Consider the following 16,563-nt stretch of genomic DNA (forward strand, 5'->3'; position numbering starts at 1 on the left):
CAGATGAGGAAAGAATGGTGTTTGATGCAATCCACAGTTCTATCTAGACTCTCATAACTCTGCCCACTTGGCCCAGGTACTGGGGGTTCCTGTCCCCATGGAACCAGCAGGAGTCTGTGTCTTCAGGACTGGAAGGAAACTTAAAACAAAATGGATTTGCCTATTCTCTGGATCATGTTCTTTTTACAGTGATCCCCAATCACCTCTCGCATCCATTGAGTCTCTGCTTTACTGTGTGAATAGGAGATTGATTCACAATCTGCTCACTCTGTTTGTGACTGGTTTCTCTTCATTCACACAGGGCTCGTCAGTGCATTCTCTATGTTTGGATCCTCATTCTTCTACATCCAGAGCAGCAGCAACAGTGCGATTGTTGCCCCTTGTATCCTGGCCGTCAACCAGAATGGACTCAACTTCCTGAACAAGGAGACTCATGTGAGTTGCTAAAGATAATTTCAGTCCATTAAAAACCACAGAACAAAAGGGCCATTCAGCACATCAAGCTCACTCCTCCCACACCCCATGTACAATCTCCCCTATCACGGACTCTACCCACCCATTGAATCTCCTCCCACACCCCATGTACAATCTCCCCCATCACGGACTCTACCCACCCATTGAATCTCCTCCCACACCCCATGTACAATCTCCCCTATCACAGACTCTACCCACCCATTGAATCTCCTCCCACATCCCATGTACACTCTCCCCTATCATGGACTCTACCCGCCCATTGAATCTCCTCCCACACCCCATGTACAATCTCCCCTGTCACGGACTCTACCCACCCATTAAATCTCCTCCCACACCCCATGTACAATCTCCCCTATCACGGACTCTACCCACCCATTGACTCTCCTCCCACACCCCATGTACAATCTCCCCTATCACAGACTCTACCCACCCATTGAATCTCCTCCCACACCCCATGTACAATCTCCCCTATCACAGACTCTACCCACCCATTGAATCTCCTCCCATACCCCATGTACAATCTCCCCTATCACAGACTCTACCCACCCATTGAATCTCCTTCCACACCCCATGTACAATCTCCCCTATCACAGACTCTACCCTCCCATTGAATCTCCTCCCACACCCCATGTACAATCTCCGCTATCATGGACTCTACCCACCCATTGAATCTCCTCCCACACCCCATGTACAATCTCCCCTGTCACGGACTCTACCCACCCATTAAATCTCCTCCCACACCCCATGTACAATCTCCCCTATCACGGACTCTACCCACCCATTGACTCTCCTCCCACACCCCATGTACAATCTCCCCTATCACAGACTCTACCCACCCATTGAATCTCCTCCCACACCCCATGTACAATCTCCCCTATCACAGACTCTACCCACCCATTGAATCTCCTCCCACACCCCATGTACAATCTCCCCTATCACAGACTCTACCCACCCATTGAATCTCCTCCCACAGCCCATGTACAATCTCCCCTATCACAGACTCTACCCACCCATTGAATCTCCTCCCACACCCCATGTACAATCTCCCCTATCACGGACTCTACCCACCCATTGAATCTCCTCCCACACCCCATGTACAATCTCCCCTATCACAGACTCTACCCACCCATTAAATCTCCTCCCACACCCCATGTACAATCTCCCCTATCATGGACTCTACCCACCCATTGAATCTCCTCCCACACCCCATGTACAGTCTCCCCTATCACAGACTCTACCCACCCATTAAATCTCCTCCCACACCCCATGTACAATCTCCCCTATCACAGACTCTACCCACCCATTGAATCTCCTCCCACACCCCATGTACACTCTCCCCTATCATGGACTCTACCCGCCCATTGAATCTCCTTCCACACCCCATGTACAATCTCCCCTATCACAGACTCTACCCACCCATTGAATCTCCTCCCACAGCCCATGTACACTCTCCCCTATCATGGACTCTACCCGCCCATTGAATCTCCTTCCACACCCCATGTACAATCTCCCCTATCACAGACTCTACCCACCCATTGACTCTCCTCCCACACCCCATGTACAATCTCCCCTATCACAGACTCTACCCACCCATTGAATCTCCTCCCACAGCCCATGTACACTCTCCCCTATCACAGACTCTACCCACCCATTGAATCTCCTCCCACACCCCATGTACAATCTCCCCTATCACTCTACCCACCTATTTAATCACCAGAGGGAAATTTCAGATAAATAGTCCCTGACCCCAAAAGGTCATCTCATAAAACTCCAGAATATTCATCCGTCTCCTCTCTTTGACCCTGACCAGCCCTCTGCTCATGGACACTTTACGCCCTCCCTCTCAGCAGTTGAACAATAGTCTTTATCCCCTCTGAGCAACATTGTCCATTGCATCTCTACCATTCGCTTTTTCAGTTCTCTGGCTTGATTGAGCATTTGCACCTCTTCATTTTCAAGGTAAGTGTCCAGACTTTATCAGGTGAATTTCCCACTGGCCTCCCTGCAGCCAACTATGTGTCAGCCATGGTTTTAAGGAGCGTCTTAAAGCTGGAAAGAGAGGTAGCGAGGCGGACAGGTTTAGGCAGGGAATTCCAGAGCTTAGGGCCTAGGCAACAGAAGGCACGGCCACCAAAGGTTGAGCGATTATAATCAGGGATCCTCAAGAGGGCAGAATTAGAGGAGCGCAGTATCTCGGGGGGTTGTGGGGCTGAAGGATAGGAAGGGGCGAGGCCATGGAGGGATTTGAAAACAAGGATCAGAATTTTGAAATCGAGGCGCTGCTTAACCGGGATTAATGTAGCCAATGTAGGTCAGCGAGCACAGGGGTGATGGGTGAACGAGACTTGGTGCGAGTTAGTACATGGGCAGCCGAGTTTTGGATGACCTCAAGTTTACGTAGGGTGGAATGTGGGAGGCCAGCCTGGAGTGCATTGGAATAGTCGAGTCTAGAGGTAAAAAAGGCATGGATGAGGGTTTCAGCAACGGATGAGCCCTGTCGGGAAGGAGTGGCCTGGAAGTCTTCAACATTGACTCCGGACCCCATGAAGTCTCATGGCTTCAGGTCAAGCATGGGCAAGGAAACCTCCTGCTGATTACCACCTACCGCCCTCCCTCAGCTGATGAATCAGTACTCCTCCATGTTCAACACCACTTGGAAGAAGAAATGAGTGTAGCAAGGGCACAGAATGTACTCTGGGTGGGGTACATCAATGTCCATCACCAAGAGTGGCTCGGTAGCACCACTACTGACTGAGCTGGCCGAGTCCTGAAGGACATAGCTGTCAGTCTGGGCCTGCGACAGGTGGTGAGAGAACCAACATGAGGGAAAAACCTACTTGACCTCGTTCTCACCAATCTACCTGTCGCAGATGCATCTGTCCATGACAGTATTGGTAGCAGTGACCACCGCACAGTCATTGTGGAGACGAAGTCCCGTCTTCACACTGAGGACACCCTCCATCGTGTTGTGTGGCACTACCACGGTGCTAAATGGGATAGATTCAGAACAAATCTAGCAGCTCAAAATTGGGCATCCATGAGGTGCTGTGGGCCATCAGCAGCAGCAGAATTGTATTCCACCACAATCTGTAACCTCATGGCCCAGCATATCCCTCACTCTACCATTACCATCAAGCCAGGGGACCAACCCTGGTTCAATAAGGAGCGTAGAAGAGCATGTCAGGAGCAGCACCAGGTGTACCTAAAAATGAGGTGCCAACCTGGGGAAGCTGCAACACAGAACCACATGCATGCTAAAAAGCGGAAGCAGCATGCTATAGACAGGACTAAGCGATCCCACAATCAACGGATCAGATCAGAGCTCTGTAGTCCTGCCACATCCAGTCGTGAATGGTGGTGGACCATTAAACAACTAACAGGAGGAGGAGGCTCCATAAATATCCCCATCCTCAATGATGCTGGAGCCCAGCACGTGAGTGCAAAAGACAAGGCTGAAGCGTTTGCAACCATCTTCAGCCAGAAGTGCCGAGTGGATGATCTATATCGGCCTGCTACTGAGGTCGCCACCATCACAGAAGCCAGTCTTCAGCCAATTCGATTCAATCCAACCCAGCCAATTACAGCCCCATCAGTCTACTCTCAATCATCAGCAAAGTGATGGAAGATGTCATCAACAGTGCTATCAAGCGGCACTTACTCACCAATAACCTGCTCACTGATGCCCAGTTTGGGTTCCGCCAAGACCACTCGGCTCCCGATCTCATTACAGCCTTGGTCCAAACATGAACAAAAGAGCTGAATTCCAGAGGTGAGGTGAGAGTGACTGCCCTTGACATCAAGGCAGCATTTGACCGAGTGTGGCATCAAGGAGCCCTAGTAAAACTTAAGTCAATGGGAATCGGGGGGGAAAACACTGGTTGGAGTCCTCCCTAGCACAAAGGAAAATGGTTGTGGTGGTTGAAGGTCAATCATCACAGCCCCAGGACATTGTTGCAGGAGTTCCTCAGGGCAGAGTCCTCGGCCCAACCATCTTCAGCTGCCTCATCAATGACCTTCCCTCCAAGATAAGGTCAAAATGGGGATGTTCGCTGATGACTGCACAGTGTTCAGCGCCATTCACAACTCAGCAGATAAGACCTGGACGACGTTCAGGCTTGGGCTGATAAGTGGCAGGTAACATTCGTGCCACAGAATTGCCAGGCAATGACTATCTCCAACAAGCAAGAGTCTAACCACCTCCCCTTGACATTCAACGGCATTACCATCGGAGAATCCTCCACCATCAACATCCTGGGGGTCACCATTGACCAGAATCTTAACTAGACCAGCCACATAAATACTGTGGCAACAAGAGCAGGTCAGAGGCTAGGTATTCTGCGGCGAGTGTCTCACCTCCTGACTCCCCAAAGCCTTTCCACCATCTACAAGGCACAATTAAGGAGTGTGATGGAATACTCTCCACTTGCCTGGATGAGTGTAGCTCCAACAACACTCAAGAAGCTCAACACCATCCAGGACAAAGCAGCCCGCTTGATTGGCACCCCATCCACCACCTTAAACATTCATTCCCTCCACCACCGGCGTACCGTGGCTGCAGTGTGAATTGTGAATTGTGTACCATCTACAAGATGCACTGCAGCAACTCACCAAGGCTTCTTCAGCAGCACCTCCCAAACCCGCGACCTCTTCCACCTAGAAGGACAAGGGCAGCAGGCGCATGGGAACACCACCACCTCCAAGTTTCCCTCCAAGTCACACACCATCCTGACTTGGAAGTATATTGCCGATCCTTCATCGTCGCTGGGTCAAAATCGTGGCACTCCCTCCCTAACAGCACTGTGGGAGTACCTTCACCACACGGACTGCAGCGGTTCAAGAAGGCGGCTCACCACCACCTTCTCAAGGGCAACTAGGGATGGGCAATAAATGTTGGCCTGACGCCCACATCCCACAAATGAATGGAGAAATTATTTTTTTTTAGTTGGGGCAACGCCGTGATCAATGACTCAAGGTATCGGGCACATTCCCTGCCCTGACTCTCACAGCTCGAGCCCAGATCATCCACTTTTGGAGAATTGGGCTACGTCCTCCTCTTTGTCCCGGGGTTTATGCCAGTTGCTGCACACATTCCGGACCCCACCGATCGTCCAGCATCGGGGTCATTTCAATATTTAGGCAGGATTCCAGATGTGGGAGTGGAGAGTTCCTGCAGCTGGCCTCGATGGCAATCGATCGCCGAACTCTTCCGACATTCAGTTCAAATCCCCCTCGCCCCCCGTTGATTGCCACAGAAACGGACAAACGGGTGTTCCTTATGTCCAGCATCACTGGGGGTCACATGGCGTAAATGGGTCAGATAGTGTTCATTGGATAATCATTTCAACACACTCCCATATAAGAACATAAGAACATCTGCCTCTGCCCCTCTAACATAAGAACATAAATAGGAGCAGGAGTCGGCCATTTGGCCCTTCGAGCCTGCTCCGCCATTCAATAAGATCATGGCTGATCTTCTACCTCATCTCCACTTTCCTGAACTATCCCCATATCCCTTGATACCCTTAATATTCAAAAATCTATCGCTCTCTGTCTAGAAACATAGAAGATAGGAGCAGGAGTAGGCCATTCGGCCCCTCGAACCTGCTCCGCCATTCAATGAGATCATGGCTGATCATCCAAATTCAGTACCCTGTCCCTGCCTTCTCCCCATATCCCTTGGTCCCTTTAGCCTTAAGAAATATATCCAACTCCTTCTTGAATACATTTAATGAATTGGCCTCTACTGCCTTCTGTGGTAGAGAATTCCACAGGTTCACCACTCTCTGGGTGAAGAAATTCCTCCTCATCTCTGTCCTAAATGGCTTACCCCTTATCCTTAGACTGTGATCCGTGGTTCTGGACTCCCCGGCCATCGGGAACATCCTTCCTGCATCTAGTCTGTCCAGTCCTGTCAGAATTTTATAAGTTTCAATGAGATCCCCTCTCATTCTTCTAAACTCCAGCGAGTATAAGCCCAATCAACCCAATCTCTCCTCATACGTCATTCCTGCCATCTCAGGTACCAGTCTGGTGAATCTTCGCTGCACTCCCTCCATGGCAAGAGCATCCTTCCTCAGATAAGGAGACCAAAACTGCACACAATACTCAAGATGTGGTCTCACCAAGGCCCTGTACATGAATATACTCAAAGGCTGAGCCTCCAAAGCCCTCTGGGGTAGAGAATTCCAAAGATTCACTATCCTCTGAGTGAAGAAAATTCTCCTCATCTCAGTTCTAAATGACTGACCGTTATATACGGAGACATATTGAACATCTCCATCCACTGGAACACCCAATGGGCAAAGACACACCGCAGAGGATCTGTGTCCCATTTCCACCCAGGAAAGCGGGCGGTGGATTGAATCCCCATTAAGGAAATAGTCTTTGAATCTTGGAGGGTATGACATGGTGGCCATTACTGAGACATAGCTGCAAGACAGTCAGGACTGGGAACTAAATATAGCAGGTTATAAGATCTATAGGAGATATAGGGAAAATGATAGAGGGGGAGGAGTAGTCTTAGTGATGAATGATGAAATCACTTCAATGATAAGAGAGGATATAACAAGAGATAAGCAGGCAGTGGAGACTTTATGGGTAGAATTAAGAAATAGGAAAGGATTTAAGACTGTAGTGGGAGTTGTGTATAGGCCCCCTGGTAGCAGCTTTGAAGTGCTAGATTATATAAATGCAGAGATTAGACAAGCGTGTAGCAAAGGCAGAGTGGTTTTAAAGGGGGAATTTAACTTTCATATAGATTGGGATAAACAGACCTGTCAGAAAGGTAGTGAATTTCTTGAGTGTGTCTGGGATAGTTTTCTACAACAATATGTCCTAGAACCAACAAGGGGGCATGACATATTAGATTTAGTAATTAGCCAGATTTAGTTAACAGCCTAATGGTGCGTGAACATTTATCTAATAACGAACATAACATGATCGAGTTCAACGTAGTGTTTGAAAGGGAGAAATGCGAAACAGCTACTATGATTCTAGATTTATGTAAGGCCAACTTCAGCGGGATGAGGCAGAGACTGTCCACAGTAAACTGGGCAAATCTATTAATGGGTAAAATGACAGAAGGTCAGTGGAAGGTGTTCAGAAAAGAATTGAATGTGATACAGAACCAGTTTATACCCATGAGGGGCAAGAGTTCTACTTGCCAAAAAAACAGCCATGGACGACTAAAGAGGTGAGAGACAGCTTAAACTAAAAAAAACATACAAATATGCAAAAAATAGCACAGATCGTGGTGAATGGGAAAGATACAAAGAACAGCAAAAGGTGACAAAACGGACAGTTAGATCTACAAAAGGGAGTATGAAAAGAAACTTGCAAGGGATATCAAAATCAACACACAGGGGGAGAAATTGGGTGAGTAGCGCCACCTGTTAGCGCCTAAAGAGGCAGTCAGTGGCTGTAGCGCCACTGGCTGCTTCTCCGGCGATATTCAGTAGGGGCGCTAATGGTGGCGTTAGGCATTTGCGCTGCGCCGCCACTGATGACGTCATCGGTGTGCGCAGCGCCCCATTCGTGCCCTGTTCACGATATTTGGTAGCGAACGCCGCAGTTGCGCCGCTCGCTACCTGCGCCCGGTTCACGGGGCCTTACTGTGCCGGCAGCGGCGCAAGTTAAGGTGGAGGTGCAGGGCGGCCGCTTTTTCGGCGGCCGCCTGCCAGCACCTCCGTCCCCGGCCTCCTAACCGCCCCCCCCCCCCCCGCGGCATTGCCGGCTGTTTCCCGAGAGCCCGGCACTTCTCCTTGGTGCCGGGCTCATTTGCCGGCACTCGCGATCGGGGATCGCGCTGTTGCAGGCACCTCCCCCTTAACAGTGGGAGGAAGGCCTGCAGTACCGCAGCGTGCCGTGCCGCAGCGTGTGGCGCTGCGGCACGTTGCGCTGCGATAATCAGTTTCAGCGCCCTAAGAGGGACGTGGAGCGCCTCGAGCCTCGCCCCGTCTCCCTCGAGGGGCAATGAAACTGAATTTCTGGCGATCGGTATCACTCCGATTGCTGCGCTAAATCCTGCGCTCAGGCGACTTTTGCGCCCCAACCCAATTTCTAGGCCACAGTTTTTTACAATTATATTAGGAAAACAAGATGGACTAATGGAATGCTGGCCTTTATATCTCGAGAGGACTAGAATACAAGGGGTAGAAGTTATTATTCTGCCCTTGCAGCGCGTTCCTATGCAGAGCTAGACAGGTAGCTAACAACTTGATATCTTCCCATAAAAATCACAAGGCTTGGCTTTTCTTGTAAACTTTACTGAAAGATTCTTATTGTGAAACTGAAATACAATACAGAAATGGAAGCACACATTAGTATACAAGCACATAACTGATATGTATACACAAATTTAGGTACGCCTGAGCAACACGGTACATTTGGCATGTAACTTACCAAACACGTGGAAACACAGCTTACTGTGAATATACATTTAGCAAACTGGAAGGCATTCTCTTTAAATTAGCCCTGTACATAGTGCATCAAAATACAGCTACTAGTTAACCAGCTAGACAGAGAGCGAGCACTTCACGGCTAGCTGTGTAAGTTTGCTTACAAAGAAAAGTTACAAACTAAACATTTTCTGCAAAATATAGTGTACACTAATCATCTATAACATTCTCAAGTACTTACAGACAAATAGTGTCCAAGGCTGGAGCATGACAACAATATAACTTCCCAGACCATGTGTGGCTGCAGGTCTGTGATATACAGTAGTTTACTTTACTGCACTTTACTGTGCTTTATTGTACTTTACTGCGCTTTACTGCTGTTGCTAGGTACCACATGTCCACTAGGTGGCGGCACACAATGGAAATCGACCTAAATTACTCAAACCCCTGAATTAACTGGAAAACTAACATAAATTCCTAAAGAAAGGCAGCACACTCCCCGCTTGGTACAATTCCATTGTACCACTACAGATACAAAATAAACCTAAAGAAAACGTCCTTTGGCTGCAAACATACTCAGAATCCTTTCTCTAGGTTTCTTCAGAAAGGAGGACTACGATCTCTGAGACTGGCCTCAGAAACACTTTGACAGTACCCTCCTTGACAATCTTCACCTCCACCTTGCGGACCCTCTTGTCCCTGCTCGGCAGAGTTTTGACAACCAGTCCCACTGGCCATTCATTTCTGTGTGCTTGGCTGTCTTTCAGCAAGACAACATCTCCCACTTTGACATTTGGCTTGTCTTCTGTCCATTTCCTACGGCTCTGTAGGGTGGACAAATACTCTCCTCTCCATCTCTTCCAAAAAGTGTCTGCAAGACACTGGACTTGCTTCCACTGCTTCCCGTGCAGCTCAGCCATGTCGAAGTTTCCAGAGGGGGCTGAAATAGCACTCATCTTTTGAGTCAGGAGCATCGCTGGGGTGAGGACTGCAGGTATGTCTGGGTCGGTGGACACCGGCACCAGGGGTCTTACATTCATGATCGCCATGACTTCAGCCATGAGAGTGCTCAAGACGTCGTGTGTGAGACGAGTAGGTCCCGTCCGAAGCAGCATAGCATCCAGAATACGCCTGGCAACACCGATGAGCCTCTCCCATGAACCACCCATGTGGGATGAATGCAGGGGGGTTAAACACCCACGTGCATCCTTTCTTTTGGAGGTAGCTTCCTACCGCTGCATCGTCCGTGTGGATGTCCAACTCCTTACAGGCACCCACGAAGTTAGTCCCTCTGTCGGAGCGGAGAAGTTTGGCTGGACCACGGATTGAGAAAAACCTCCTCAGGGCATTGATAAAGCTGTCTGTTGACATGGATTCAATCAACTCAATGTGCACAGCTCTGGTAGACATGCACGTAAAGAGCACCGCCCAGCGCTTGCTGCCTGCACTACCTCCTCTTGTGCGACGCGTCATGATGGTCCATGACCCAAAGACGTCAAGGCCCACGCTGGTGAATGGAGGCTCTGGAGTGAGTCTGTCGGCAGGCAAGTCTGCCATCTTTTGGTCCTCTAACCTCCCTCGTAGCTTGCGGCAGGTAACACACTTGTGGATAACGGAAGAAACCAGACGCTTGCTCCTGATTATCCAGTATCCGGCTGCTCGGATAGCTCCTTCTGTTATGTGTCGTCCTTGGTGAGCCACTTGCTCATGATAGTATCTCACGAGTAGTGTGGCAATATGATGGGTGCGCGGGATGATCAGAGGGTGCTTTTCTTCTCTTGACAAGTCTGCGGATGATATGCGCCCTCCGACCCAAAGCAAACCATCTTCATCTGTAACTGGGTTGAGCTTTTTAAGTGGGCTTTGCTTGGGGAATGTCTGTCCCTCTTCAAGACATTTGAATTCCTCCTTGAAGACATCATGCTGGACAGAGCGAATGATCACACCTTTGGCTTGTGAAAGCTCACTTGTGCTGGATACTTCTTTAGAACATTTCCATCCTTTGCATTCTACGTTGTCCGAATTCCCCTTGAAGGATGCTGCTACATGAATGAGTCGGGCTGTGGTTCGGCAGTGTGTTCTCCAGCTTGAGAATCGCTCGAAGCGTTGTGAGCCCAACTGAGATTCTGAGGCTTTGGTGACCAGGGTCGTAACTTCAGGCCGAATCTCAGTATCAGCTTCAGGCTCCACAAGGGTGAAGGGATTGGACTCAGGAGTCTCCTCTGTGTTGACATTAGACAGGAAAGAGGGGCCCGAGAACCAACTGCTTTGCTGTAGGTGTGCTGCTGGTATAGACCTGGTAGCATGGTCTGCAGGGTTCATGTCCGTAGGGTCATAGCACCACTGGTCAGGGTGAGTGGATCGTCTGATACGAGTTACCCGGTTGGAAACATACACATAAAACCTTCTTGTGGAGTTGTGGATGTAACCAAGTACAATCTTGCTGTCCGTGAAGAACTTGACGGCGCCCACATCGATGTCAATCTCGTCTCTGATCAACTCATACAGCTGAACAGCCAACACAGCTGCACAAAGCTCGAGACGTGGAATGGTGTGGGCAGGCCGAGGGGCCAACTTGGACTTCCCCATAACGAATCCCACATGGTATTTCCCATCGGTGTCAGCTGCTCTCAAGTAGGCCACAGCTCCTATTGCTACTGTGGAAGCGTCTGAGAAGATGCACAGCTCTCTTCTCTGTGTTGATGACAGCGAGACTGGAATGTAGCACCTCTCTATGTGCAGGTCTTCGAGAGCCTTCAAGGACTCCTTCCATTGGTTCCATTTTGCTTCTTTTTCTGGGAGGAGTGGAGCATCCCACTCACTCTGATCAGATGAGAGTTCCCGTACTAATGCTTTTCCTTGCATTGTTATGGGAGCTACGAACCCCAAAGGGTCGTACAAACTGTTGACTGTGGACAGGACACCTCTCCGTGTGAATGGCCTTTCTTCACGGGACACCAGGAATGTGAAGCTGTCTGTTTCCAGGTTCCAGGAGAGCCCCAGGCTCCGTTGAAGGGGGAGAGGATCCACTCCAAGGTGCAAATCCTTCAGATCCTTAGCACGGTCCTCTGCAGGGAAGGCTTCCATCACCTGTCCACTGTTCGATGCTACCTTGTGTAGTCTCAGGTTGGACTCTGCCAACATCACTCTGGTTCTTGTCAGGAGATCTATTGCTTCTTCAGGTGTGGTAACCGAGGTAAGACCATCGTCAACATAGAACTGTCTCTCAACAAAATGCTTCGCATCGGAGCCATATTCTTGCTCACCTTTCTGAGCGGCTCGCCTCATGCAGTAGATGGCCACAGCAGGTGAAGGGCTGTTTCCAAACACGTGGACCTTCATCCTGTACTCCACCACATTCTTGTTGATGTTGTTGTCCTCATGCCACAGGTAGCGGCGATAGTCCCTGTGGTCTTCTCGGACGACGAAGCAATAAAACATTTGCTGCACATCTGCTGTCAGGGCTACAGGTTCTTTCCTGAACCGCAGAAGAACTCCCAACAAGGTGTTGTTCAAGTCTGGGCTGCTGAGGAGTATATCGTTCAGAGACACTCCTTTACATTCAGCACTTGAATCGAACACAACTCGTAACTGGTCTGGCTTTTGTGGGTGATACACACCGAATGTTGGCAGGTACCAGTGTTCTTTACCTTCCTCCAGCGGTGGAGCAGGCTCGGCTTGGTCGTTGTCCAGCATCTTCTGCATGAACTCTATGTAATGGCCCTTCATTTCTAGCCTTTTCTCCAGTGTTCTCCTGAGTGAGCAGAGGCGCTTCATAGCTTGTTCCCTGTTACTCGGAAGACGGCGTCTAGGAGAGTGAAATGGTAAGGGTGCCACCCAGCTGTGTCCATCGTCCTGGTAAACCTCCTTATCCATGATGGTTAGGAAAGCTTTGTCGTCCATGGATAGTGCTGGCTTGTCATCATCCTTGGACCTTTCAAACACTGAGCATCCTAGGCTGTCTGTGCTCACAGTGAGGCCTGCCTCTTCCTCACAGGCAGAGGAGGTTGACCTATGATGCTGCGTCATGCCATCGTAGTCTTCCTTTACCTGGATCTTGTTTGGGCATGGGCTGAGAAAGGATGTGCGACCGTTGTGCAACACGTTTGCTTTATAGACGTTGACATCCGCTGGTTTGTGGACTGTTCCCAGGCAAACTCCACCCACGAGGACCCATCCCAGGTCAAGCCGCTGCGCATAAGGAGCATTGTGGGGCCCGTTGATTTGCTCACGCACCTTGTGCACCCTTAAGATGTCTCTTCCCAAGAGCAGGAGGATTGGAGCGTCCGGGTCCACAACTGGAATCTTGTTGGCAACTGGCTGTAGGTGGGGCTGATGGCGTGCGACCTCTGGGGAGGGAATTTCCGTCCTATCATCTGGCATCATGTCACACTCAATTAAGGTGGGGAGGGGAAGCTGTAGTTTCCCATCCATGGACTCGATCATGAAGTTGCCAACTCTCCTACCCGTAGTCTCTGTTGTCCCTGAACAGGTTTTTAGCATGTACGGAGCTGCGCTGGCCTTGACTTCAAGAGATTGAAGAATTCTGTCTTCGCTAGAGACTTGTTACTTTGCTCATCAAGCACTGCGTACATCTTGATTGCCTTCTCCTTTCTCCCTGCAGGATGTGCTTTAACCAAGCAGATTTTGGAGCATGAGCGTGGGCTGCTTGCATTTCCACAAACCTCTGTACACTTGGAGGTGACTGAAGAAGATGCGCTTTCGCTTTGCTCCCCGCTATCCTCTTTGTCAACCGCAGCACTCTCGGTGGTCGAAGGAGGAGGACCTGGATGCAGGGCTGCGATGTGTTTTTCACTGTTGCACTCGAAGCACTTGATTGTCGCCTTGCAGTCTTTTGCCATGTGCATAGTCGACCCACAACACCTGAAGCAGATGCGATTCTCTTTCAGGTATGATTTGCGCTCATCAATAGGCTTGTCTCTAAAGCTTCGACACTTTTTGAGTGTGTGGGGCTTCTTGTGTATTGGACACTGATGATCTGGGTCATCCACTTTATTCCCAGCAGAACTGGATTGGTTGACTGAGGGTTCGGCTGGAACATCTGTTTTGTGCACGCTCACAGAGGCTTTGTTGCTGTACTTTGTGGGTTTCTCTGTTCTCGAAGGAGCGTAACTGCTGGAGGTGGAGAAAGTGAAACTTGGATCATTCCTCACCTTTGCCTGTTGTTGGACAAACCTGGAGAAGAGAGAGAAGGGGGGAAATGCCACTCCGTAGTCCTCCTTGTACTTGGATCCCTTAGCTATCCATTTCTCTTGAAGGTTGTAGGGGAGCTTTTCCACTATTGGGTTTACCCCACGAGCTGTATCCAAATACGAGAGGCCTGTCAGGTAACCTTCTCCCTTAGCACACTCCAGTTCGAGGAGAATGTCACCCAGTTCTCGAAGCTCGACATTATCTTTGTTGGTTAGCTTCGGAAAGTCCTCAATCTTCTTAAGCAGTGCGTGTTCAATGACTTCTGGTGTCCCATAACAGTCTTCGAGACGTCGCCAAACCAGGTTGAGGCCTGCTGTGGGATTGCGGACGTGCGCTGAGCGAATTCTCCTCGCCTGTTCTGACGACTCAGCTCCGAGCCACTTTGTCATCAAATCTAGTTCTTCTCTGGCTGACAGATTCAAGTCCTTGGTGGTACTCAGGAAGGACGCTTTCCATGACCAATCATTTTCAGGACGGTCATCAAATTCTAGAAGACCTGAACTTAACAATTCTCGGCGGATGAGGTACCTAGCGAGGTCTTGTGCACCTTGTGGCTCGGGTGAGGACTGCTTGGCTGGATTGGCCGAGTGCTGTGGAGGTCTCTGCAGGTAAGTCTTACTTGTTTCTTCTTTTTTAAGCTCAGTGTCTCCGAAAACAGGCTGTTTGTTACTGTGGTGAGTAGCTGGTTCTGCTTCGAGATACCTGGATGTTTCCTTGAAGAACAATTTGGAGTGTTGTTGGACATACTCACTTGTACGTTGCACTGGACTGAGGGGCTGTTCTGGAACATGTGGTTCATGGCTATGCTCCCCGCCTCCGTTCTCCTCACCTTCTTCATAAGCTGCAGCTTCAGCTTCAGCGGCAGCGGCAGCTCTCTGGCTTTGGAGAATGTGGAGACTGGCGTCGAGGTCAGCTCTCTGCTTCATCACACTAGCGTCGAGGTCAGCTCTCTGCTTCATCACACTAGCTTCTTTTTCAGCGAAGGACAATTGAGCCTGGGCAGCTTTTGCCTTGGCATGTGCTTTGGCGGCTGCAGAAGCTGTCGATGACGACGGTCTGCTGGACCGCCGAGATGATCTAGAGGATGCTTTAGAGGACTGTGACTTGGCATCATTTGCTCGAAGAGGCTCATGCTTCTCGGTTGGCTGGTCGACATCCTTTATGGCATATTGTCTTCCTGAGCGTAGACTCATGGTAGCTGAGTGGTATCTTCTTGTGCTTGAGCCCGCTGTGCTGTTGTCTTTTCACTATTCTGCCCTTGCAGCGCGTTCCTATGCAGAGCTAGACAGGTAGCTAACAACTTGATATCTTCCCATAAAAATCACAAGGCTTGGCTTTTCTTGTAAACTTTACTGAAAGATTCTTATTGTGAAACTGAAATACAATACAGAAATGGAAGCACACATTAGTATACAAGCACATAACTGATGTGTATACACAAATTTAGGTACGCCTGAGCAACACAGTACATTTGGCATGTAACTTACCAAACACGTGGAAACACAGCTTACTGTGAATATACATTTAGCAAACTGGAAGGCATTCTCTTTAAATTAGCCCTGTACATAGTGCATCAAAATACAGCTACTAGTTAACCAGCTAGACAGAGAGCGAGCACTTCACGGCTAGCTGTGTAAGTTTGCTTACAAAGAAAAGTTACAAACTAAACATTTTCTGCAAAATATAGTGTACACTAATCATCTATAACATTCTCAAGTACTTACAGACAAATAGTGTCCAAGGCTGGAGCGTGACAACAATATAACTTCCAAGACCATGTGTGGCTGCAGGTCTGTGATATACAGTAGTTTACTTTACTGTGCTTTACTGCACTTTACTGTGCTTTACTGCAGTTGCTAGGTACCACATATCCACTAGGTGGCGGCACACAATGGAAATCGACCCAAATTACTCAAACCCCTGAATTAACTGGAAAACTAACATAAATTCCTAAAGAAAGGCAGCACAGTTATGCTGCAGCTGTACAAAACCCTGGTTAGACCACACCTGGAGTACGGTGAGCAGTTCTGGGCACCACACTTTAGGAAGGATATATTGGCCTTGGAGGGAGTGCACCGTAGGTTTACCAGAATGATACCCAGACTCCAAGGGTTAAATTACGAGGAGAGATTACACAAATTATAGTGTAATTAGAAGTATAGTGAACAGTGAGGAGGATAGTGATAGACTTCAAGAGGACATAGACAGGCTGGTGGAATGGGCGGACACGTGGCAGATGAAATTTAACGCAGAAAAATGCGAAGTAATACATTTTGGTAGAAAGAATGAGGAGAGGCAATATAAACTAAATGGTACAATCCTAAAAGGGGTGCATGAACAGCGAGACCTAGGGGTATATGTGCACAAATCGTTGAAGGTAGCAGGGCAGGTTAAAAAAGCAGTTAAAAAAGCATATGGGATCCTGGGCTTCATGAATAGAGGTATAGGGTACAAAAGCAAGGAAATTATGATGAACCTT

At 49.1% G+C, this 16,563-nt stretch overlaps 1 protein-coding gene across 1 annotated transcript in view; it reads left to right on the forward strand.

The window, feature by feature from the left end:
- The window catches only part of myo15aa (myosin XVAa), a 581,049-nt gene that overhangs the window by 545,167 nt on the left and 19,319 nt on the right, over nt 1–16,563 (forward strand). The window contains 1 exon segment of the mRNA XM_086002218.1: nt 302–435. Within this exon segment, the coding sequence (XP_085858344.1) occupies nt 302–435 (134 nt within the window).

This window comes from Somniosus microcephalus, chromosome 11 (assembly GCF_052327205.1).
Source record: "Somniosus microcephalus isolate GS21.2 chromosome 11, FLI_Smic_1.0, whole genome shotgun sequence".
NCBI classification, from domain to species: Eukaryota; Metazoa; Chordata; class Chondrichthyes; order Squaliformes; family Somniosidae; genus Somniosus; species Somniosus microcephalus.